Here is a 26,234-nt window from a genome sequence, read left to right as displayed (position 1 = left end):
CACGTCAAAATGCAACTGCCACTCTCTACATGCTAGCAAAATTGATGACACCCACAAAAATACAGAGCGTTGCGTCAGAGAAACGACCGCATATGACGTAGGATTATTTCTTGACATTTTTGAAAAATTCCATTAATAAACTCTTTGATATTAATTTGATGGCCCTGAAAAAGCGTTTAGTTTGGTGGTGAATGAGATGAGAACTGGGAAGGAGCAAATTGGTCAATCACAACGGGGGATTTACCGTAGCACAAAATCAAACCAAACGCATAATTCATTGCGCAGTCCCGTATGCGTATTCAATGATCAACTAGGAGTGACAATTGACCAATCAGAACGCGGGATATTCGTGTAGATATTATTTGACATTTTTTTATTGTTCGATGGTTAGTTTCATTAAACATATAGGGTAAATGATCTTAGTTTGTCCGATTTAGGGTGTTTTAACGCAACTAATAAATGCAAATCGAGTTTTCTTAATGAAAATTACATATGATCGATACGAGTTTGGGTTTGTTGAAAAGCCCCAAGTCTCTAGTTGCTAATACTACCATGGGGTGTTGGAACTTTTCAAATTTTTAAGTTTTTTAACGATTTTCCTCAAAGAGGAATTATGATCATGGTTTGACCAACTCTGATCATGGTTTGTCCAAAAAAATTTTTCATTTCTGAATGAAGAAAAACGAATTTTAAAGTAGATGTTGCATTTATCATAGTTTGAGTTTACTGTCATCATATTGATCCATTCATAATTTAGGCTTTCTTCAGAATATTGCCTTTTCTTGGGCATTTTAAAAGTGTTCATCTCAACACACTCAACATAGAGAAGCTTTATTTCTGCTATACGCGAAGGACACAATAAACAAACTGCAGCGCGCCAAGCGGTTGCCATAGAAATCATGTAAACAAAACAACAGTAGTGAATTGCACAACTCATGATCAGAATTGAGGTCTTCGAAATGCGTTAATTGAATGGTTTAGGTATGTAAATCTGATACAAATGGTGTGCAAGAATTATGTTTACAATATTTGTAAGTGTTATAATCCAGAAAAGGTCTGAATACGTGCGAAATAATCATCTGGTGATCGATTAACAGCTAGCTCGAATGAGGGGCGCATTGACACCAATAGATGGTGTATTTTATAATCCTTTAAAACATGTGATTCTGTAAAAATATACCATAAAAATCCTGTAAATCATGAAAAAGACAATATTACTTATATGTTTTGAAACATTCGAATACCTGATTTGACAAAGGTGTGCTGAATGAGAGCATTAAAAAAGTGGACAAACCATGATCGTATTTTCGACTGGACAAACCAAAACCAAAACCAAACGATAACTGATATCTCGGACTCGTAGTTATCCATTTGCAGCAAAAATAGTTATTAATGTTAAAACTATTTAATAGAAACGTGACCTGTTTTCTTATTTTGCTCCATGACTGAAAGACATACTGCCCAAATATGCATGATTGGCGTAACCACCAACACCACTCAGTGATGGAAAACGCTCTTTTCTTGTTTCTAGCTGGATAATCATGACTGTGAACAATTTATATAGAATAATCTGCCTCTCTTCAATAAATATTAACAGTCGAAAGTGGACTGAAGGGCTTTTGTGATTTTTGATATATTAATTCGAATGTAAAACACAGTTTACGCTTACTTGTTTGCATCAACTATGCATATTTGGGCAGCCTAGTCCAAATATAACACAATCAATATTATATAGAGAAAAAATATTCATTCATGCTTTCGCTTTGCCTAATTAAATAATTTGAATTTGAGGAAAAAAATCATTGAATTATCTTTTTTAAATGTGTTCGTTAGACCAGTGCACAATGGTCCAGGAGATGGAAGTGGAAATTAGCATTTAGAGCCCGGCAGTTATTCTCTAGACAAAAACTGTCTTCGACAAAGTTGTTACATACGATAGAGCGCTCATTTCTATGTTATCGAAAATAGCGTGACCAAAATTGTCGATGAAATAGAAAATCTAACTTTCTTATCCTTATAGATAGAGGTGAATATAGTTCGACAATGTTGTAGTCCTAGTTATTTGAGACATCTCTGTAGAACAATTTTTTTCGATCTCTTGAAATAACCGAGGGTCACCATGAAAAAAAACTGTTTGCTCTAACTTTTATAAACTGTCTTCGGAAGACTTTTAGAGCTTACTAATACAAATATTTTGAACTTGTAAAGAAACTTTGAACTTGAACTTGTTGTTTGAACTTGTTAAAATCTCAACTTTACTCAAAGTTTTTGATATTTCTTCCCATAAAATACACTCTCTTCAATTGTTTGTCATTCTTTCTGGGCCAAACATAAACAAAGTTTATTGACGGCATTTGAAAGAACATATTTCACTCTACATGATGTGTGATTTTCAACACTATGTTATTTTTTGTGTTTGAGTAAATTTAAATTGAAATCATGAGTTTTTGGGTAAAAAACATCAATAACTGTGGCAACTTTGTAGAACAAAGCTTTTTTCTATCTTTTAATATAATCGATTTTTTCTAAGTTGCATTAGGGTGACCATGAAAAAACGTTTTTTTTGCTTTAACTTTTATATTTCAAGTTCTACATCACAACTGTCTTCGTACGACTTTTAGAGCTTATCAATTCCAACATTTTGCGATGCAGAACTTGTCAATATCTTAATCCTTCTTAAAGTTATTGATGTTTTTTTACCCAAAAACTCATGTTTTCAATTTTAGTTCACTCAAACACAAAAAATAACATAGTTTTAAAACTCACGCATTGTATAAAGTGAAATTTTTTCTTTCAAATCCCGTCAACAAACATTTTTTATGTTTGCCCCAGAAAGAATAACAAATGAAAAGAGCGTGTTTTTTGGGAAAAAAAATTTCAATAGCTTTTAGGGAAGTTGAGGTATTGACAAGTTCCGCATCTCAAAATGTTTGTATTAGTAAGTTCTAAAAGTCTTCTGAAGACAGTTTGTATGTAGAATTTGACATATAAAAGTAAGAGCAAAAAACAGTTTTTTTTTCATGGTGACCCTAACGTAACTTATAAAAAGGCGCTATATCGGTTATTTCAAGAGATAGAAAAAAAACTTTGTTCTACAAAGATGTCTCAAATAACTAGGACTACAACATTGTCGAGCTATGTTTACCTCTATCTATAAAGATAAGAAAGTTATATTTTTTATTTCATCGACAATTTTGTTCATCCTATTTTTGATAACATAAAAATGAGCGCTCTATCGTATGTAACTACTTTGTCGAAGACAGTTTTTGTCTAGAGAATAACTGTCAAGCTCTAAATGCTAATTTCCACTTGAATACATCTCCTGGACCATTGTGCAGTGGGTTTCAACCTTTTTTGCTCCATTCCCCCCTTTACGAAAATCTACGAAAGTCTGTAGCATATCAGCAAAATAATAATAACAGCTTTCAAGTTTTATTCACCAAAAATATGATTTTGTACTTGTATCTGATTACAGAGAAGGTATATAGTCAGTATGGCACCTGCGCCTGAACGATTTCCGCCAAAATAGTAATTCTTGAAAACGTTGTCGAAAAGCACACCTCATGTCATCTTCGATATCCACTCTGTTACGGTGTTTTGTTTTAATCAGCAGCATTGTAGGAAATCCAGATTCACATAAATACTACTGTTAGGGGACCGGTTCTCGGAGTGCTGGACTGTATCCTCAATAATTCTTCTCCACAACCAAGAATTCCGGTGTTTGATTGAAAACACTCTTTTGGTTGAACAACACTATATTTTCACAACACTACAATACATTACAATATTTATTTCGCAAATTACAATAACATTTATCGGACTTATACTACACAATATAGAATTTTACATAAATGGCAACATTTTGCCTTTGGTGGATGGATACATAATAATTTTTTCTATAACATACAGTGAAAGACATTCGTTTAGCCGCACTTGAAAAAAAATTGAAACACTTACAAAACAACAAGGAATGTTATTTTTATCGGGATACTTATTTGCTGTAGTGGTAGTGTATTTAAATCAATTTTATTGAAAGGACGCGCGTCACAATCACCCACACACAAGGCGGCATCGGTGGATATAAACATTCAAACGTCGTTTTTTCCAGAGACATACGTTTAGCCGCAGGGCATAAAAATCGAGTTTTCGCATAATCACCAAGCCTTTATCTGTGTTTTTTGAAAAAATTACTTGGGAATGTTCAATTTGCAAGATAAATATTAGATGTGCAACGTAAGAAGTTGGTCAGATTAATGATTTAGGTAAAATTTGAAGGAATGGCGAAAGGTATTCTATTGACGGAAGAGGCGGAAAATAATAAAGATATTCAGTGAACAAAAGCTTTCTAATCGCTCGATCGTAACAAAAATTGGTCGATCTGAGAAAGTGGTACGGAATTTCTTTAAATAGTGCCAGAAATATGGGATATAACCACCAACAAATGGGAACACCAAAGTTACTTTGCGTTTTAAAGGTCGAATAAGACACGAATCAACCAGGAAACGATGTCCTGCTCATACATTAAGGCAGAATCGGTTGTTCCAGTAACGAAGAGGCATATTGCGCGCATCTTGAATGAGTCATCAAACATCATGTGGAAGAAACCTCAAGGGAAGCCGAAACTGACCGCCACCCATAAGCAGAACCATTTCATTTTCGCCCTGCAATACATGGAATGGAAACTAAAATGGAGAAATGTTGTATTTTCCGGCGAAAAAAGTTCAATTTGGATGGTCCGGACTGTTACAGTTGCTATTGGAACAATTTAAGTCAACGGCATGTCGTGAGATCGAAGCGAAACTTTGGGGGCGGAAGTTTGACAGTGTGGGGAGCCATTTTCTATTACAGGAAGCTTCCCATTTGTTTCATTTTCACCCGAATGAACTCCGAAATGTATCTTCAATTACTGGAGGACGTTTTGATTGACCCTGATTCCACATATTTGAATTACTTAGAAAACAAAAAGTGAATTTATACTTTTTTTTCAGAATGAATTCGATGAAAATAAACAACAATAGTCTTTCATGAACAAAACTGCACAAAGAATTTACTTATTTTTAAAAATATTGAGGAAAAATAGGGTGCGGCTAAACGAATGTCTACCACACATGGGTGCGGGAAGAATGATGGCATACCTTGCTAGCTTTCTAACCGACAGAACCTTCAAAGTAGCAGTTGGGGATCGCTTCTCCAGTGAGAAAATTGCCGAAAACGGAGTTCCTCAAGGTGCAATCCTATCGGTCACTCTTTTCCTGTTAGCAATGAATTCGATTTTCGATTTCATCCCTGATGGAGTGAAGGTTATCCTCTATGCGGATGACATACTTCTAATATCATCAGGCTTAGTGCAAAGATCCAGGAATCGATTGCAGAGCGCAGTCAAGAGTGTATCGATGTGGGCAGACGAAGTTGGGTTCACGATTTCTAGTGAGAAATCAAGTATTTTGTCAATAAGACGACGGGCCAGGGGTGCACAAAGGGCTCCTATCTTTATGAATGGGAAAGCTATCCCAGAGGGATTCAACTCTACACTCCTCGGAGTCACGATTGATAGAAACTTGAATTTCAAGCTAAATGCAAAACTGGTCAAGAAAAAGATCGCGGATCACCTGAACGTTCTAAAAGCGATTAAAGGAAGGCTGAAAGGCAGCCCACGGGACTCCCTTTTGAATATTTTCAAAAGCTGGATAATCCCACGACTAGTGTACGGTATCATCCTCGCTAGTAAAGCGGATAAATATTTTAAAATGTTGGAATCAGCCTATAACAGCGGAATTCGCATAATCACGGGTGCGTTTTATAGTAGTCCTATTAAGAGTCTACTTGCTGAGATAGGGGAACCACCTTTCGAGATGGTGTGTGTGCAGAGGATGATCCATGCACTAGTCAGGTGGGAGGAGTGCCCAGCCAACCTATCACTTGATACCCCATACGGGGTTAGGGCCAGGCAAAAATATCAAACCCTAACGGGGGAGATACTGCCTCGCCCCCTGCGGTTAAGTCGATGCTCTCCTAGAGCCTGGGATGCCGTTTCTCCCTCCATCAGCTGGAGGGTAAAACGGTTCGTTAGGGCTGGGGATAACCCCCAGAAGGTGCAAGCGGTGGTGAACGAGGCCCTACGTACTGACTTTGCTAACAAACGCATTGTCTATACTGACGGGTCCGTCACTGATGACGCATCAGCCATTGGGATACTCGACTGTAATGCTAAGACTAGCATGAGAGTCCCCAATGAGTTTAGCATCTTCTCGTGTGAAGCTCTCGCCATTAAGTTGGCATTAGAGAGCGTCACCAATGCTGATAGCGTCGTTGTTTGTTCGGATTCGGCGAGCGTCTTCAAAGCTGTAGAGGGTGGTACTATCAAACACCCCATCATTCAAGAAATTGAAGAGCAGCTGAGAGGAAGTAGTGCGATCCTATGTTGGATTCCGGGTCACACCGGGATCCCGGGGAACGAGGAAGCCGATCGGCTTGCTAACGAAGGGTGGAGAGGCTCCATTACCAGTATGGGTATACCTGGTAAGGACCTCATTAGAAGGGCGAACAATTCCATTCTCCTCACTTGGGAGGCTGAATGGAATCGTGGAAGGGACCTGCAGTTTCGTAGAATTAAAGCATCAACCGGCAAATGGAGGGACCGGGCCAACACGTATGAACAGCGAATTCTCTCGCGTCTTCGCATCGGGTATACGTGGTTGACTCATAACTTCCTAGCAAAGAAAGAAGAGCCCCTTACCTGTTGCGGCACCCGCCTGACGGTGGGGCATATTCTAACGGAATGCATGCGAACTGCGGACCTTCGTAGGAGGTACGGCTTAACTGGTGGCCTAGATGTCGTTTTGCAGAACGACACACGGAAAGAAAGAGATACTCTGGATTTCCTTAAAGAGGCTAACCTGATTCAGTACATTTGATACTGCAATCAAATCTTGAACGCTTACACCCTGGTATCATGTACCAGGGTAATCTAAAAGAGGCGCCTGCGCCCACCTGAAATGATTACCTACAAGTATTGTGTAACTTTGAGTGGTTGCTCCGGTGTGTAAAGGGGACTAAAGAGACGAATGACTGTCATACAGCTCAAAGTCTCTATAATTCAAAACAACAACAACAACAACCACACATGGGATTGTGCCAAAAAAAAAGTATATACGGCGTCAATGGAGATTGAACCAATGCCGGCTGGAATGCAAAGCTATTTCACACGACCACGCTATCCGTACAGCCGCCAGTGCTGTTATATAATAACGTGATAATATTACACCTCATCATAAAATGAAGTTGGAAGGTTTTTTCTGAGAGGATAAAGAAGAACATGAACGAGAATATATCTTTCTCTGTCTGGGCCGTGTACTTGGCAAACTATACGAAAAGATTTCATATGCTTTCATTTAAATGTGTCTCTTGTTTCGCTCGCTCTTATTGGCTCTAGCATACATATTATACAAATGATATACACGTATTGGGGAGTAGAACATTTCCTGTTATTTTTCGGCTCTTTTAATGTAAGAAATCGGGATGCCATAACATGTGCTAAAAATTGACTTTGGGTGTAGAATTCTCGATAATATACGCACCGAGGTAATCCAACCGCGTCTTCATTTATAATTTTATTGCCTTTTTTAGAGTCATGATTACTTGTACCGAATCTGTCGTTAAATTAGGTTCATTATATTATACTTTAGAAGTATTTGATACGTGGCCCATCGATTACTTACCCATCTTTTCAGGAAGCCCTACTTCAACAGAGACTTTTTGGTGAAAGAATGCCTTCTTGATAAGTTCTCATCACATTTCCTTACTGAAGACATTACAGAATGTTAACATACCGAAATAACGGAAAAATAGAATAATTTTGCAGGACATTAGGACGAACGAAAAACGCAAGTTCATAAAAAAATGTTCAGTTTAGCAGGCCATAGGCACCTGTAGTTAGGCTGGTAAAGCATCATAACAATGGGTATTTTAAATAAGGAAATCTATAAAGAATGCTTGCGGAGAGATTGTTCTGGACTCACTAGGAATCTTGTGACAGTGTACCTGTCACTAGTTAAGCCGAGGATGTTTTGATATGGTGTACAAAGCGAATGGAGCTCAGGTTCTACCGAAAGCGAACTGTTCCGAGCTATGTCCTCTCGAACGACATTGGATTATTTTGAAAAGAGAAAGAGCTTTCCCCAGCGTGAAAGCATTTTAAATACCACTAACAAATTGAAAAACACAAACTTTTTGAATCTTCATCTCATTAGATGCCGCAATATAAATCGCGGTATTGAGTTTTCCGTTTTTTTGAAAGAAAGAAATGAAAGAAAACAAACCATACAAAAGTGATCAACGTTTTCTGTGTGAAAAAATAAATTTCCTGCCATATTTCAAAATTACACCGGATACCGGATGATGATTGCAACGTTTTAATATGACGTTACCGAGTAAAATCATTCATTCAAACCGTAATAATATCTCAAGCACACTACCACGGCAAAGGAGAGTGAAAATAAAATGAACAAATTCATTTTACTGGTAGCAAATACTTTTGAACGATCGGTCGATCGATTGCCTTGGGGCCCTTAGTCACGATAGTGATGCTGCCCAACGGTTTCAAGGACGTCCATTGTGATTCAACGCGCCGTTGGGTGTTCTCGATCAGGTTCCCGGCTGTCATTTGCAAATGGCACCGGTGGGAAACGTGATCCCACCTAGAGCTGCGCATGCACCCGTAGCAAAGCCGGAATAGACGCCGAACGAAACAACAACAACGACAACGAAAATGAAAGTGAAACAAGTCGATCTTAAAGGTAGCGACGAACAACGGGGGCGGCGGCGGCGGCTGCAGCGTCTCGAGTGCGACGCATTAATTAAATCCAACACCGTGAAAAAGGCCGTGTTGGACGCCGTTAAACACTGACACTGATGTCATCCAGCGATTGTCCGGTGCCCGGAAAATGAGTGATTATCTCGATTTACGAGATGCCCGGAGAGGAGCATTTATATCGGGTGGCCGAAGCACGATGCGTCCGTATAATTGGGACCAGGTGGGGAATGTGAAATTGGAACCGTTGATTCCGGAGAATTTCTCGGTAGAGGGATTACTGACCGGTTGATGTGATATACCACTTCAAACCGAGCCGAAGTGATATTGCGTTGGAGTGGCATTCGCAGAGTCAGCGTTTGGTAAACACAAACTGCGCGGGGCTGCGTTAGGAGTTATTGAAGCGTTGAAAATTTTTCACTTGTGAAGAGGAGAAAAAAAGCACTGTTAAAAGCTACTGAAAAGTAGACGACCTCCGTTGAATTATGTCTCCGTGCGTTTTGATTGTGAAACGCAAACGACTCGTGCTTATCGGTGCGAACAGTGAGGAATCGAAGAAGCGTAAAATTAGGCTTGAGAAGATCATTGTTGTGCAGCCAGAAAACTCGTTCGGAATCACATTAATTGTTAATGAAATAAGCGGCCTGTCAAAACTAATCTCTGATATATATAATAAATGATCCCTCTGAAATTACAAATTTTAAATTTGCAACATAAATGGTTTACTACCCAATTTAGTTGTGCAAATCCTATTCGTAGCTTGCATGATTTTATCGTTGTTATCGATACATGGGCGTTAATATTTCGGAACAGTGTGCTCACTGATGCATAATCGACATTGATTTATATACAGGGGCAACATTTTATAAAGTTGATGAAATGCGTTATTCAATCATGTAAAACACATATCTGGAATTTCTCAGTCAAACGTTTCATAATGAAGCCATCCATGTTGATTTTGCACTGCTTGAAAGTACTATACTTATTCCAATTATAGGTTTTGGACGAGATCGATTTGCTTGAGGGTTTTCATACAACAGGCATGTTCGTGAAGTGGGATGCATGTTATAAAACGCATACATAACATTAGTTATCAATTCATCAAATTTATACTACGATTCTTTACATAACAGAAACGGAAAACACAATAAAATTGATGATATGCCTTCAATTGCGGTTTTTAGCAATACTCGGTCAATTCTGGAGATTTACTACTTGTCATAATCTGGCAACACATTATAAAACGAGAGACTTGGAATAGAATTGAGCGGGAGAGATTTGAAGTCTCTATGCTGGGTGATAGATTGCATCATGTTGAAAAGTCATTCTGTAAACGATTTTTGGAGAGTAAGGTATGTCTCGGATTGAAGGAAAATATTTCCGAAATGATCGCTCAGTGTCTAGACCCTACCCAGTTTCCTATATTTTCGAGCGGTTATAGGTACAAAGTGGACCGAGCGACGGAAAGTGCTACAAAAGTGCTGGAACCATACCTCGCCTTGCCTCCCCACAGGCAGCACTGTCTACACTTTCAATTATAATTGTATGCGATTATTTATACAGAGCGAAAAGGCATCACTGCAGCGATAGCTTTTCTCCTTCTCGTTGAACTGTCAAAACACGAAACATGAAAGTGTTAAAGAAACAGTCGCCAATATCAGCTGGTTTTAGGGATTCTATTCTCAATTGAAATACTGCTCGGTGCAGTAAAACAACACAGAGAAAACTTCCAATCGAAGTATGGACAGGTAACAGAAGTATTTTGTATCATTGCTTTCGATCTACAGAACATTTTACCTCTATCTCATATTTTTCAGAAACCCTTAAACTCTCAATGGCTCAGCAATATTCCGTTGCAATCGTTACGGACGATCGAAGGAAACTTTAAGTGCAGTTTTCATCAAATTCTTCAAACGGCAGACATCATCGGGTAGAAGTGAAGTGAGGACGGAGAAGGTGGTTTCGAAGGAGACAAAAACTCGATCTGTGTCAATAAGGAAACATTATGCAGTTGCTGCAACCAGCCATCCACTGAAATCCCAATAGTCGATGATGAATTCTCCTGCTGTCGCTGTAGAGCACAAGATGCGACGAAAACAATTGAGCTGAGAGTGGATAAAGTTCCGAAGAAAATTTGCACCTGTCGGGGATTTGCTGCTGACAACATGAACGCTGCAAATGTTTGCTTTCAATTTTAGTGGCATTGTATTAAGTTTGAAAGCATTGTATGAAAAATAAATGTTTGTAAACAACGCAATTTTTTTTTTTATTCCTTGGAAACTTTAAACTTTCTTCAAAACAAATACCGCCATAATAAGGTTCGAGCAGTTTTTCAATCGGTCGACGCGGTGCCAGATTGGCACAGGTTTGGCTCGTAATTGGTTGTCGAATATGAAGGGTAGATCGACAAAATTATTGCAAAATGGCACGATATCGGCACCGTTGTCGACACCACCTGTTGGGACCGATTTGGCACAACAATGTAGAGTGGGTAGTCACGACAATGAGGTATATAATTCGAGTCCGGTGGCCACGCAGTTGAAAATTAAATCGTAGGGCAAAGAGTTAAACCGCTGGTAGATGTACGCGGAAGCGGAAGTTTAGCTGTAGAACCGTAACTCTTACGAAATATGTGTTCATTCGGGTGTTCAAGTTCACGTTCTATTGGGCAGTTTTTGATGCCTGGCGGAAATGATCGAAATACACGCACAACTTTCAAGTCACACGCGTCTGAAATAAACCGTCGGACGGTATGAGAAATGCATCGCCGCACAGCTGTCGAAACTTGACGGGGCTTTATCGGAGAAGGAAATTGTTTTTATAGCAACAAGTTATATGTCTAGCACACATTTCGTCAAAATAGTTCATAATGCACCCGGAAACAGTAACCGGATGGTAAGCTCACTGCGTCCGTGTAAGCTTGATAGCGCTCAAATGGAGTTGAGCTTTAACCTCAGGCAGGGAACCACGAACAGCATAAACAATATCGTAATCTAACAAGCGGCACACGGAAGAAACGCACTGCGTTAACCTCCTGTTATTTGTTGATATCAACAGACGTTATGCGTTTTAACTTTTACCACTGTAGACACAATATTTCGAAAACGTTAGAAAAATAATGCAGTGGTCTTTTTATTGCCGTTGATACTGGATAGCCAATTTGAACCAACCCTTATTTAAATGCTTCTGCTTTATATTTGGTGTTATTGTAAAGGTTGAACACGAAAAAAGTCCATTTGACATTTATTCATTTTGTGAAAAACAACATTCAAAAGTTTTATATTAAGCGAGTATCGATTCTCTGAAAAAATCCCACAGGAAATAAGAGCAATGGAAATAACCGCAGAGAAAAAACAAGAAGTGGGTTATATCTGTAATATAACCGCAAGGTAGACATAGGACTACCGTTGGCTCGGTAATCATTTATTTGAAATTGCATCTGAATCAATTCTTAATGAATGAATGAAAGAATATTTTGAAAGATTGTTGAAAGTTTCTCTTGTTACTGTGTGGGTGGATGAGTATAAGTAGGGAATTGTTATTAACATGAAATTCAACTCTTTCGAACTTGTTGGTGGTCCCGAAACGAACCGATGGAATTTGAGTGGCCTTGAAAAAGCAACTGAATATGTTTGATACAAGATTTTTGTTTTCGTGGAAATAAGCAGAATAGAAATTGAGGTTGCATAAAATTCATTTCTTTTTTATCGTGATGTGGAAATTTTTCATGATTGTTCCATGCGAAAGCAGAACAGAAACTGTAAGTAAAATTACTCACGCCTTGCATGTGTTCACTATGATTTCCCAAACACTATTGCAAGCGAGCAAAATAAATCACAGATTGCTTGTATTCGCTATGACCGTTTCTCCAGGTGCCTAGATTTTGCGTCCGTATTCGGGAACACATTGCGATCACCAATAATCACCAAAGAGCTAGTTATGATTTCAATAGTTTGCTTTCAAAGCACTTTGAAGCTTTTTTTTTATCTGAATTATAGTGATTTTCAACTCAATTTGGCTGGTTCGTCACTTTTACTTCCATTTTTGGAAGAATGTCGGGAGTGAGAATTGAACTCGTGACCTTTAGCGTGAGAGGCATGGATGTTACCACTACGCCAGATCGCCTCCACAATTTTGAAGCTATTGAAACGATTTTTTGGACTAATAAGTGACAATCACATAACTCGTTGATATTTTATCTTTCGCATGAAGTGATTATTATACCACTCCATTCAGCCGGTAAAGAGGTATTAACGTTCGAAACCTTGCAGTCCAGCGTCACTCTCTCGTTTTCGAAACTTTGAACTTACACCCCGGTACAAAAATGAATGACGTAGTCCTACGTCAAAAAAGCGTAATGCAGTTGAAAAGCCACGGAATAAGAATAAAAGACAGAGACAACGCCCTGATTATTAAAAATCTCTACTATGCACTGAATAAAAATAATGGAATGTGGAGAGGACGAAGTTTACCTAGAATCGTTAACCCTTTCCCGTACAACATCGAGTCTCACTCGTGGGTACTTGAGTAACATAGGACGCTAGAACGCTCAGCAGGCTAGTGAAATCACTTGATTTGTGACATATCAAATAATACGGAAAGGGGTTAAGGGGCCATTTCAGAAAGAGGAAAGGTGTTGCGCTTTTCTGAATTATGGTTTCAGAAAATCAAAAGCACTTGGTTCCTTTATTCCACTTAGACCCCCTTTTTTATAATAAACTAGCTGACTCGGCAAACTTCGTCCCGCCCAAAATTTGTTTTTTGTTATCAACCTTCAAACATTCACATTGTCTTACTATGAGCAAGTTCATGGGTCCAATCGCAGAACTGTTCATTGATTGATCTTTTAATTGACCCCATTGAATTTACCTTTTACTATAAATATCCTAGTATTTCTTTTCTAAAAAAACTCTTCATTATAATATCAGATTATTTTCAGACACAATTCCAGTTCAAGATTGTTCAACCACTTGCAAATAATAGTTCATCCGTTACATGGAATAAATGTCTTATACAGATAATATGACAGCCCTAAATTGCGATCCTTTTTTGGTATAGATAGAAGGAGATAGAGGAGTGCGTTTCATCACATTAAAATCCATTTCCAGTTTCGAACAAAGATCAATTTCGCTAGCGCAAACATCAAATGGACTAACAGCACTTGTCACTAAGTAAAGGGTGTGTCACATCAAATTGCATCACGGAAAAAACGCTGTAGAAATTCGCCCAGTAGACCGATCCTTTTGAAAATTTTAGACAGTAAAATAAAAACTATTAAGCAACTTTTGGCATTTTCTTTTTATTCATACTTCGAGCCCAAGCCCGTATGCTCGCACCTTCCTCTTTACCCCGTCCATAAGGTTCTGTACAACGTCAGGTTGTATTTTTTTTTAACAGAAATCCATTTTCTCTTGAAGTCTCCGATTTGACAACTTTTGGGTTCTTCCGGAGGGCCTGCTTCATAATCGCCCAATATTTCTCTATTGGGCGAAGCTCCGGCGCGTTGGGCGGGTTCATTTCCTTTGGCACGAAGGTGACCCCGTTGGCTTCGTACCACTCCAACACGTCCTTTGAATAGTGGCACGAAGCGAGATCCGGCCAGAAGATGGTCGGGCCCTCGTGCTGCTTCAATAGTGGTAGTAAGCGCTTCTGTAGGCACTCCTTAAGGTAAACCTGCCCGTTTACCGTGCCGGTCATCACGAAGGGGGCGCTCCGCTTTCCGCAAGAGCAGATCGCTTGCCACACCATGTACTTTTTGGCAAACTTGGATAGTTTCTGCTTGCGAATCTCCTCCGGAACGCTGAATTTGTCCTCTGCGGAGAAGAACAACAGGCCCGGCAGCTGACGAAAGTCCGCTTTGACGTAGGTTTCGTCGTCCATTATCAGGCAATGCGGCTTCGTCAGCATTTCGGTGTACAGCTTCCGGGCTCGCGTCTTCCCCACCATGTTTTGCCTTTCGTCGCGGTTAGGAGCCTTCTGAACCTTGTATGTACGCAGGCTCTCCCGCTGCTTGGTCCGCTGGACGAATGAACTTGACAAATTCAGCTTATTGGCGACATCCCGGACCGAACTTCTCGGATCACGTCTAAACTGCTTAACTACGCGCTTGTGATCTTTTTCACTGACGGAGCATCCATTTTTGCCGTTCTTCACCTTCCGGTCGATGGTTAGGTTCTCGAAGTATCGTTTTAGTACTCTGCTGACCGTGGATTGGACGATTCCCAGCATCTTACCGATGTCCCGATGTGACAACTCCGGATTCTCGAAATGAGTGCGCAGGATTAATTCACGACGCTCTTTTTCGTTCGACGACATTTTTCCAAATTTACGAAAAATTGACAGTGGCCAGCGTGATCTATACACTCTTATCTGATTATAAGCGAAAGCTGAAGATATAATTCCTAAAAATTAAATTTCTACAGCGTTTTTTCCGTGATGCAATTTGATGTGACACACCCTTTAATTGTAGAACATATGGGAATTGAATTTTCCGAATTTTTCCTTTTTCCTTCAGAGTTTTCCGAAATTTGTCAATTGTCATGTTTGGAGGGGTGTCATACCATCATAGAAACATTTCTCATACCCAAAAACTCTCACATCCCAAATTGTGCTTGATTAGGTCTCCAGCTATGCAGAAATTTGTGTTTCATTTGTATGGCAAAAAACCACCACCCCCCCCCCCCCCCCCTTAGAGAGGGGGGTGGAGAGTCTAACCACCATAGAAACATTTATTGCACCCTAATACCTCAATATGCCCAATTTCGTTTCATTTGCTTGATTCATTCTCGAGTAATGCAGAGATTTGAGTTTCGTTTGTATGGCAGCCCCCCCTTAGAGAGAGGGGTGGAGAGTCTTACCACCATAGAATCATTTATTGCACCCTAAAACCTTCATATGCCAAATTTCGTTTCATTTGCTTGATTAATTCTCGAGTAATTTTGTGTTTAATTTGTATGGCAGCTCCTTCTTAGAGAGGGGGAGGGTTCCCAAACTATCACGAAACCCTTCCCCGGCCCCAAAAACCTCTACATACAAATTTTCATATTGGTCGGTTCAGTAGTTTCCGAGTCCATAAGAATCAGACAGACAGACAGACAGAAATCCATTTATATATATATATATAGATTTGTCCGCATTTAAACAACTATTCACATTAAAATACGTATTTCATATAGCTATCTGTTCTTTCCATTAATATTAATTGAAATTGATAAAGGGTGAGCCGATAATTATTGTGACGCTTTCAAACTCGCGTATCTTTTTTCATACTTGACCGAAATAAATTAGTTTTTGCACAATTTCTCTTTAGAGTGTTTGTTTACATCCGCTCAGTCGAGATGGAAGAAAATCAGCAAACTGTTCGCGAAAAGATTTCGTTCACCCACATGCAACAGCCTGGGTTGTCGCATCGCGCCATCATGCGACTGTCTCGAGGACTAGGAAGTTTCCAGAAACGGATGAAAGTTGACCACAATCCAGGAGTTGGACGAAAACCGGGAAAAACGCACAAAGAAAAAAAAAAGCGAGAGAGCGGTGATTGCTCATTTCAAGCGGAATCCGAATATTTCGACATTTGGACTTGACCAAAAAACTTGATGTTTCAAATTTTCGCAAAGTTTCGTCCTAACGGCTAAGAAACGATCCGGATTGAAAACCTACATGGTTCAGGATTTCAACCAATTGCCGGGACAAGAATATTTCACGGGTAATGATAAATTTGTTGTGGATAACCGTTTCAAACAAAAGAATAAAGACGTAGACGAAACAACATGACAAATGATAACAGTGAGTTTTGACGTAGGACTGTTCGGAAAACATTGCACGGTTTCATTAGAAACTTTTTATGTAGTATTTTGATGAATTGAAAACCAATCAAATTGAAATTTCTTGATATAAAATTTTTCTCACCTTAATAGCTCAAATTGGCGAAAAGTACCGTAAACCGGGGGAAAATTGATCACTGTTTTCAGAAAAAATGTGAATATTTCCGATTGCTTTAGTTAGATTTATACCCAATTATTTTTGAAATCAGTACTGGTGCTAATGCCACAAAACGTTATGGAAAGTTTTGTTCAAAAAAACCCTTAAGCGTTAATTTGGAAAATTTTTAACGGAAAATTTCAAAATGTAGCTTCGGGGTCAAATTGATCAATCTATGTTTTTCAGGATTTTCTAGTGTCATATGCACAAAAATGTATAGAATATCAATTATTTCTCCACCTACGGTCATTTAAATGACAATTCAAAGGTTTGAGGATACAACAACCTGATTGAACCCACCTAAAGGTGTGGTCATGTCTTTCCATAACTCGATTTAAACATTGATCTGCAGTTCATCCGGAGACCATTCACCCCTGAAATGTTCACTAATGAGCTAGTTTTGACAAACTAAGACGTTCGATATGTCGCATGATGGGATTCGGTTCTGGTCGTTCGTGGTGCTTTTTTGTAAAATAGTTTTTTCTCACTTGTTTGAATAGTAATTACAAGTATTCGTTTACTTATTCAACTCATCAAGTATCGGCTAGAAGTGAATTAATATGTTTAGCGTCTATAAATATTGCTTTGATTTGTTGAAAATATGTTTCTTTACCATAATGGAAAATGGAAACGAAAATGCTATTCAGAAAAAAAATTGATTTCCATGCAATTTAATAAGTGATTCGTTGAGAACCATTGACAAAAAAAAAACTTTCAGATGGTTATTGAATATGTCCGATTAAAAAAGTTTAAAATTAATTTGCATAATACCTCTGAAAATTTATGTTTGTTTTCAGTAATATGTTTGATCAATTTCACCCCGGTGATCAATTTGCCCCCGGATGACGGTACAAGCATTTCCATTTTTTCATACATTATTTTCAGTGCTTCCTAAACCAAGCCATCAATAACTGACATCAAACGTAACGGTGAGGCACAGTACATGGGTTGCTGGAAAATATTCGATTTCGTGCCAAATAACCGACATTCGTGGGCGATGTTTATTTCATTCTTTCGATGTTTTGACGTAGGACTTCGTCTTTGATTCCAATATAGAGGGGTCACTCTACGAAAAATGTAACGTTTATTAAGTGTTTTCAAATGCATATTACGTAGAATAGTTCTTGCGATATATATTATAATATATACCATTAGACGGCAAATTTATCCAGCACATTTTCGCCTGAGACATCAACAGTGGAAATAATAAAACAAGTGGAAATTTAACAAATAAAAGCTGTATGTTTTGCGAGCGGATGCGAAGGTAAATCATGTATTATGCATTCTTACTTTCAACTTCGTTCTCATGAATGTTGTATGGAACATAAAATTGTGTGCAATAATTTGTTCTATCAAGACCTTTTTCGAATGTAAACATATTGAAGTAATCCGATGCAAGATTTTTTGCATCACTCAAATTTCATGCAAGATTTCATCAAAGCAACGAGGAATGTGTAACCCATACAGTGATCGTTCGTTAATTGGGTCGGAAAATCAATACAATTATCGAATTTAACTCGCTAACTGGACAAAAGCAATACTTCAAATTGAAGATGACATCTAGAGGAACTAGTACAAATTCGGTACCCCGTGGGTAATTTGGTACCCACCGGATCTCCGGCAGTAATGAGCGCACTCTGGTGGTGAATAAAAAAAAGTGTTCTAGTAATGTAGTAACAAATGTGAGATGTCAAAACCCCAAAATATCATTTTTTTTAAATTCAAATTTTGTTGTTTTTGAAATCTCGAAAATTTTTCATGTGCGTCTTTTGAAAAATCATTAAAAACCGAATAGTGAGCTGATTTTAAATATTAAAGCTGATTTGGATCAAGAAATGTATGTTCTTCAACGAATTCGAGTAAGTGTATCGAGATTTTAATCAAAAAATTTCATTCCGAAGTGAAAATTCGGTATGCGGGTAATTTGGCACCCCAATGTAAACATAGTGTTGATGATTCCATGGGCCCATTCCACCTGCACCGATTGCGAGACTGATTACTACGCTTGCGACTTTTGTAAAGGCTTTTGATTCGTTTTACTTTTTTAGTTAGAAATAAATCGAGATGAAATTTGTTCACTTTTACTTGAAAAATGGTTTTTTTGTTCCTCTTTGTTTTGTAAAATTTGCATGCTTTTTCGTCAAAGTTGAGTTAATTTACGTGAGATAGTGTACTTCACTTCTATTTTGTATGAAAATGTCAAAAAATACATTTTTCAGTGATTTCAGTACGATTCCTTTAATTTGAAAAAATAAAAAAATTGGGTGCCAAATTTATACCCAGGCATCTCGGGTACTCGAATTTGATATATTTCACTTCTATGCTCAAAGCTCCGAGCCTCAAGATTTTTGAATTCGGTTTGCGGGGAAATGTCCGCAATAGATCCCTTCATAAGCTGACGTAATATGAAGAAATTCCGAGCATTGGTCAAGAGCTAAGTCCAAAAAAACAAAATGGGGTACCGAATTTGTACCAGTTCCTCTATTATTGATACATAACTGCTTTGCAGCCTAGTTAACGTACGCCCTGTTATAGATAAGTCCAGTTGAAGATAGTCCAGTTAACCAAAGACTTCTGTATATGATGGTGTGACGAACATCTTAAGCGAGTGTCTTTCGGGCTGCGGCAACATGGGCAATTGTACAGCGAAAAATTATATCAATACTAGGAGGGTGGCAGCGATTTTCATGCGAGGACTCCCAAAAATGAAACGAAATGAAATATTAATAATCTTGATGACTCATGTTCATAATTCTCAATGGCTCAATTTCTTCTATGCTAGATTGAGCAGTAGAACCAATACGACTTCATTGTGAGCGTCTGCTACATTATTTCACCGAAAAAGTTACTGCTCCCGGCGCCTTAGAATAAGATTAATAATAAGAATAAAACAATGGGCAGAAATCACAATACCATAGCTATTCATTGAAAATAAAGCAACTTCATTATATCATGTGTATTTTACCTCAAAATATCACGAAATCGTAAATATTTTCAACATGTTTTTTTTCCTTCTCCATGAACTTCATATTCAATGTAATCAATGACGATATATTTTTTTTTGTTTACTGATCCACGTATACTTCATCTACCATTCCACCCTGTTATGTGTCACACTGATATTCATTAACCATTTTCAGTTAGACAGTTGAACTTCCTGCCAGAAGCTTATTTTCTTTTTTTTTGTTCGTTACAATCCGTTGGACGGTTATGAGTACGTATAACAAACGGACTTTTTCAGGACTACTATTAGGAGTTTCTAAAGAGTTAAACTAAAAGATTTCTGAACATTGAAAATCATAGTCCTACGTCAAATTTCCGTCCGTACCGTGAAGCGCGCTGCACGGTGCTAGCTCGTTTGTTACTGCTCTCTCTCTCTCTGGATCTATTCTTATATTCTCTTCTGGTATGATATAAAAGGGGTTACTTGGGAGTGATGGCTAGATCGTAACTCTGCACCACCGTGAACTTAAACCAACACACATAGATAGTTACCAGGTATGCTATGAAGGTCTTCGTGTTAATATTAGTAAATAGCGTGCAAAATAGCGTGTATCTTGGGAGAAAATCTAAACTAAATTTTAGTTCACTTTGTCTACGAGTCAAACTCACAAATTTGTTAGTGTTTCTGAGCACAACACTGCACGCTATTTTATATGCCCATTTGAGGGGGAACAATGAAATGAAGTAGTCGAGTCGTAGAGTGAGATGGTTACTAAACCCTCGAATGACTGTTAAGTTATGTTGACGGAGAAAAAGCTGGAAGAAGCCAAAACTCTTTTTTAATTGAATACGATGGCGATTTTCTTCAAAGTTCCCTGACGATCCTTAGCCGAATATGACTCTGCCGAGCCCTACCTGGGACTATGTCGATTGGCTCGGTTCAAATTTTCTTGTGTATCGTCCGCTGCTTGGTGTTTTTGTGGCGACCAACCCTTTTATCTCGCAGGAGGACCATCGTGATACTGCTGCTGTTTTACGCCTCGAATACCACCAGGACTTGGTAAAGACACTTATAGTGGCGTTGATTCGCTTAGAGTAGCTGTTTCCGGAGTTTTGTGGCTTTTATTATAAACGGCCATAACTCGAGCTGAGACACGAGTAAAGGAATTCTATAGTATGACAACCCTCAGACTCACGTATCCAAACATACCTACTTAGAAACACTCAAATGAGAGGCTCTACCCAACCCACCATATTCTCCAGATTATCACTTGTTTCATTCGATGAACTATGGTTTAGCTGATCTGCAGTTCTGCTCAGATAAAAACAGAAGAATAGCTTGATTCGTAGATAGCCTCAAAAGACGAGGACTTGGAATGTAACAGCTCTTCCAGACAGATATGAAAAAATGTAGCTAGGGCAATATTTTCAATGTAACCATTTGTTCACAATAAAATTGTATAAGAAGAACATGAACGCACCTAATACAACCGAAACCGGTTGTGATTGGATGAAGCCACTGGAGCGGACCTGTAAATTTTGATATAATTGGCATTAATATCATTATAAACCACTATTTTCTCAGAGGCACGTCGAGTGTCATTAACGTTTGTCATTAGTGAGTACCATGGCTAGGGTAATTCATGGCTATACCTAATGAATTAATTGAATGAAGAAGTGAAGTGGACCTTCCGATGTGCACTTCGTCAGGGTAGCTCTATTCATAGAGTAGAGCCATCAAACAGCACTCATAATCAGACAGAAGATTAAGCTGAGAGTATATCTTCAGTGACCCTATCCATGACCTAGGGTCAAGCATGCACTTAACCGGATAAGTAATATGAGTTATTATGCCATAATAACCAAACGCAATGTTTCCAACGCAGAATTACTCACACGTAAAATTCTTCCACGAACATGAACTCATGACAGATCGTTCGTTGTCTGGGTTCGAGAAAAACGAAACGTGGGAAAGTAAAAGTTCCATTGTTTGTTAGGCGGAGGAGTTAATATAACTTTTCTTGAGGCAACCCAGCACCAGCACAATGCAGACGTAATAGTCGCGGGAATGACAAGGTTGAAATTTGAATTCAATTTATAATTTCGAGAGCACAGCTCGTGCTTACATGTTCAAACCTACCGGATTACCAACCGAATCCACCGGTTGAGAAATCGTGCGTCACGCGAATATTGCCAAAGATCGAGCGCGAATTCAGTAACTGCAATTATTTTAAGAAGTGCTCGCTTGCGGGAAAACGTCCATATTACGAAACATCACATACGATTGTGAATAAGTCTGGATCTCCGATTATCTAATGGTATGAGACGCCCGCGAATGCGAATGGTGTTGTCAGCTCGGCTGAAATGTGCTTCGATTTGTCATATGCGCGGGGTTTGGGTTAAATAATTCCGCCAGCAGTCAGCAGCGAATGCTCACGGCCACATAAATAGTTGCGCGATGTGCATTTGCTTGCTCAGGGGAGGCTTAGTCACTTCCACGGTATCGGGTAAACCTGACGTCAACTTAAGGTACTCTGAACGGGAACACACACAGACACACACGTGTGCTCTCGAAGCGAACCGGATTGACGACAGTATTTTCTACAGCAGCAAAGCGGTGAGAAACCTTGAACATGTCCTAGCAGATAATTGATGCTGGCCATTTGTTCACCCCGCGGATGAATAAACCATAAAACATGCCCAGAGAAATCGAAGGAAATTATGAACAGCGCGCATGCATAGGAATGACACCTGAATGAGCAAATTCCGTCCACGCAGTGATTGAAAAACGGCACATGATTGAGATGTCTTCTCATCGCCGCATTCGTGGGGAAAGAAAATAAATACTTCTCGTACCTTTGGAGGCGAATTGTAAGCTCTCAATAGCTGCAGATGTAGAGCCTTGGCGTGACTGAGGCCCAGCTAGAGTTACCATTGTTGTCATTCTTGTATTGCATTGTATTGCAAAAAGCATTAATTAGCTAGACTGGCTTCGAAAATGACTCATTATGTGTGACTGGCTAAAAGCAATCTGCTGAATAATTCCGAGCCTATGGTTCTACGGTTCTACATTGAAGTGATCATGCCAAAGTGTGGAGTGCAATCCAAATCAAATATGACCGAAGTGTTATATTCTTGTTGAATGGCACTAACGTTCCAGTGGAACTTTGTCTCGGGAACAATGGCGCTATATTTTGACGTAGGATTACGTCTTTCGGGAACATATTGGGGTACAAATTGAAAATCGAAAATCGAGCACATCGTAAAAAATGTCCAATTTCAAACGCTTATTGCGCAGTCATTTCATGATGGATTGATGAAATTTTTGCGTCAATCGATTTCGGCACTCCATAACAATTGTTTATATTGAAGAAAATAATATATGTCATGAAAACAACTACCGAACAACTGAAAAATCTCAAACCACTATCCTAACGGGAAATCGGAATTGCAAATATATAAAAGTAGGTGGAGCTTATGTTCCCACCGAAATGTGTTCCCTAACAGAGACATAAAATCTAAGATGTCTGGAGGAAATCGGCACTGCAAATATCTAAAAGTAGGTGGAGCTTATGTTCCCATCGAAATGTATTCCCTAACAGAGACCTCAAAACCAAACTGCCTAGGGGAAATCGTAATTGCAAATACATAAAAGGAGGTGGAGCTTATGTTCCCACCGAAATGTGTTCCCTAACAGGCACATCAAATCCAAGATGCCTGGAGGAAATCGGCACTGCAAATACCTAAAAGTAGGTAGAACTTTTGTTCCTACCGAAATGTGTTCCCTAAAAGTAACGGAATCCTACGCCAACTATGCGCTCGCGTCACAATCCTCCTGTGATTTTTTTTTAATATTTTTTCTTGAAAGCTGAGATTTTTTTTGCGTAAAATATCTGAAAATCAGAAATGTGTATTTTTCCCTTTTTTGAATTATGTTTTTTTAAAGTTAACCGATGGTCTGAAAAATCATTTTTCCCCTTTTTTCCAAAAATGACTGATCTTAAAAATAACTTTTGAACAACTCGACCGATTCCGATAATCGCCATACTATATTGAGGTCAATCAGCTAGTGTTTTTTGAAAAAAATATTATACTTGCGAAAACAATTAATTCTAGTGGAAGAGATCTAGATCTAGGTTTCGATACCTCATTGCAGCACGCTTGAGCAAATGGTTGTTTGTGTGAAACTACTCAACCGATATTTGTACCTCCTCGGCATCTACTTTCGACCAAATTCTGAGACGGCGTTGTATTCCAACCACACTTTCGCTGTTCAGTCCTTGACGGACCGATCTTCGGCTAACGATATCGTTTTATTGCTCGGCGATTATAATCTTCCTCATCTGCAGTGGGGTTTTGATGAGGATGTCAACGGATACTTGCCTGTGAATGCTTCTAGCGATCCAGAACTTGTGCTCACTGAATCCATCTCATCCTATGGCCTCGTACAAATCAATTCTATTCCGAACATCAATGGCAGACTACTTGATTTGGTTTTTACAAACGCTCCAGATAATTTTGAAGGCCAGCCGCCGATATCACCACTTCTACCCGTAGACCCGCACCACCCACCATTCGAACTACAAATGGACATGCATAGCTGTGTGTATATTTCAGCCATGACTGATCCCTTTGACCTGGATTTTAGACGATGTGACTTCAACTCTTTAAATAGCGTATTTTCATTGGTCGACTGGGAGGAACTTCTTCAAGATCATACAGTTGATTCCGCCACCCATATGTTTTATGATACCCTGTTTGAGATCATATTAGGTTGCCAAAAAAGTCCTGCGGTATTTTTTTTAAATTTTCATTTGTTCATAAAATTAGTTACAATCATCTGTTTTAAGTCACAGATGATTGTAACTAATTTTATGCTACGGAAACCCAACAAGCCGGCTAGCGATCACAACTCGTATAGGCCGATTTCAATGTTATCCTGTATTCGTAAATTGTTAGAGAAAATGATTCTACTTCGTTTGGACAAGTGGGTCGAAACGAACAATTTGCTGTCAAATACGCAGTTTGGCTTCCGCCGAGGTAAAGGGACAAATGATTGTCTCGCGCTGCTATCTTCTGAAATCGAAATCGCATTTGCTCGCAAAGAACAAATGGCTCCCGTTTTTCTCGATATCAAAGGGGCATTTGATTCAGTTTCCATGGAAATTCTTTCAGAGAAGCTTCATAATCGTGGACTTTCACCAATTCTCAACAATTACCTGTACAATTTACTGTCAGAAAAGCACATGATTTTCTCTCATGGCAGCTCGAAATCTTCTCGTTACAGTTTTATGGGCCTACCACAAGGCTCCTGCCTAAGCCCCCTCTTGTACAGTTTTTACGTCAATGATATAGATGATTGTCTAACTAGAGACTGCACGCTGAGACAACTTGCAGACGATGGAGTTATTTCCATCACGGGTACTAATTCCGTCGTTCTGCAAAAGTCGTTGCAAGATACCCTGAACAATCTGTTCACGTGGGCCCTCAAGCTGGGTATCGAATTCTCTACGGAGAAAACTGAAATGGTCGTTTTTTCTAGGAAGCACGAACCCGCCCAATTCCAGCTTCACCTATCCGGCAAAACGATCCAACACTCTATGTTTTTCAAATACCTGGGTGTATATTTTGATTCTAAGTGTACCTGGGGGAGACACATTGCGTATTTGAAACAGAAATGCCAGCAAAGAATCAATTTTCTCCAAACAATTACCGGAACATGGTGGGGTGCCCATCCAGGAGACCTCATTCAGTTGTACAAAACAACGATATTATCAGTGTTAGAATATGGCAGTTTTTGCTTCCGATCAGCTGCCAGGATTCATATTCTCAAGCTGGAGAGAATACAATATCGTTGCTTGCGTATAGCCATGGGGTGTTTGCATTCGACACATACGATGAGTCTCGAAGTTTTGGCAGGAGTACCCCCGCTTACTCTTCGGTTCACAGAATTATCCTACAGATTTCTCATCCGTTGCAAGATCATGAATCCATTGGTGATTGATAACTTCGAAAATCTACTCCAGCTGACTCCTCAGTCAAGTTTTATGTCTTTATACCATGAGTACCTTACCCACGACGTGTACCCTTCACTAGGCATCTCCAACCAAGTTTGCTTCCCATACTTCTGGAATTCCTCTGTCACTTTTGATCTGTCCATGCGACAAAAAATTCATGGAATCCCAGATCACCTACGCTCCGATTCTATTCCGCCGATATTTTCGGCAGAATATGGGAAAGTTGGATCTGATAAAATGTTCTTTACTGACGGTTCATTCATAAACGAGTCCACTGGCTTCGGCATCTTCAATGAAAATTCCAGTGCCTCTTTCAAACTCAAAGATCCTTGTTCCGTGTATGTCGCTGAACTGGGTGCGATATATTACGCATTAGGGATCATTGAAACATTGCCCATCGACCACTATTTTATTTTTTCAGACAGTCTCAGCTCAATAGAGGCAATCCGCTCAATGAAGGTTGATAAACGCTCATCTTATTTCCT

The 26,234-nt window shown here is 39.1% G+C and overlaps 2 protein-coding genes across 2 annotated transcripts in view; one reads left to right on the top strand and one right to left on the bottom strand.

Annotated features, from left to right (window-relative positions):
- Positions 1–26,234, bottom strand: part of LOC129769368 (mucin-2) — a 51,593-nt gene that overhangs the window by 13,329 nt on the left and 12,030 nt on the right. The gene's annotated exons all lie outside the window — the stretch shown is intronic.
- The window catches only part of LOC129766997 (uncharacterized), a 75,452-nt gene continuing 54,341 nt past the window's right edge, over positions 5,124–26,234 (top strand). The window contains exon 1 of the mRNA XM_055767598.1: positions 5,124–6,808. Coding sequence (XP_055623573.1) covers positions 5,124–6,808 — 1,685 coding nt within the window. The remainder of the gene's footprint in view (positions 6,809–26,234) is intronic.

Source organism: Toxorhynchites rutilus, chromosome 2 (genome assembly GCF_029784135.1).
Source record: "Toxorhynchites rutilus septentrionalis strain SRP chromosome 2, ASM2978413v1, whole genome shotgun sequence".
NCBI lineage: Eukaryota > Metazoa > Arthropoda > Insecta > Diptera > Culicidae > Toxorhynchites > Toxorhynchites rutilus.
The sequence above is the reverse complement of the archived record's forward strand: the minus strand, read 5'-3'. Positions and strand labels throughout refer to the sequence as shown.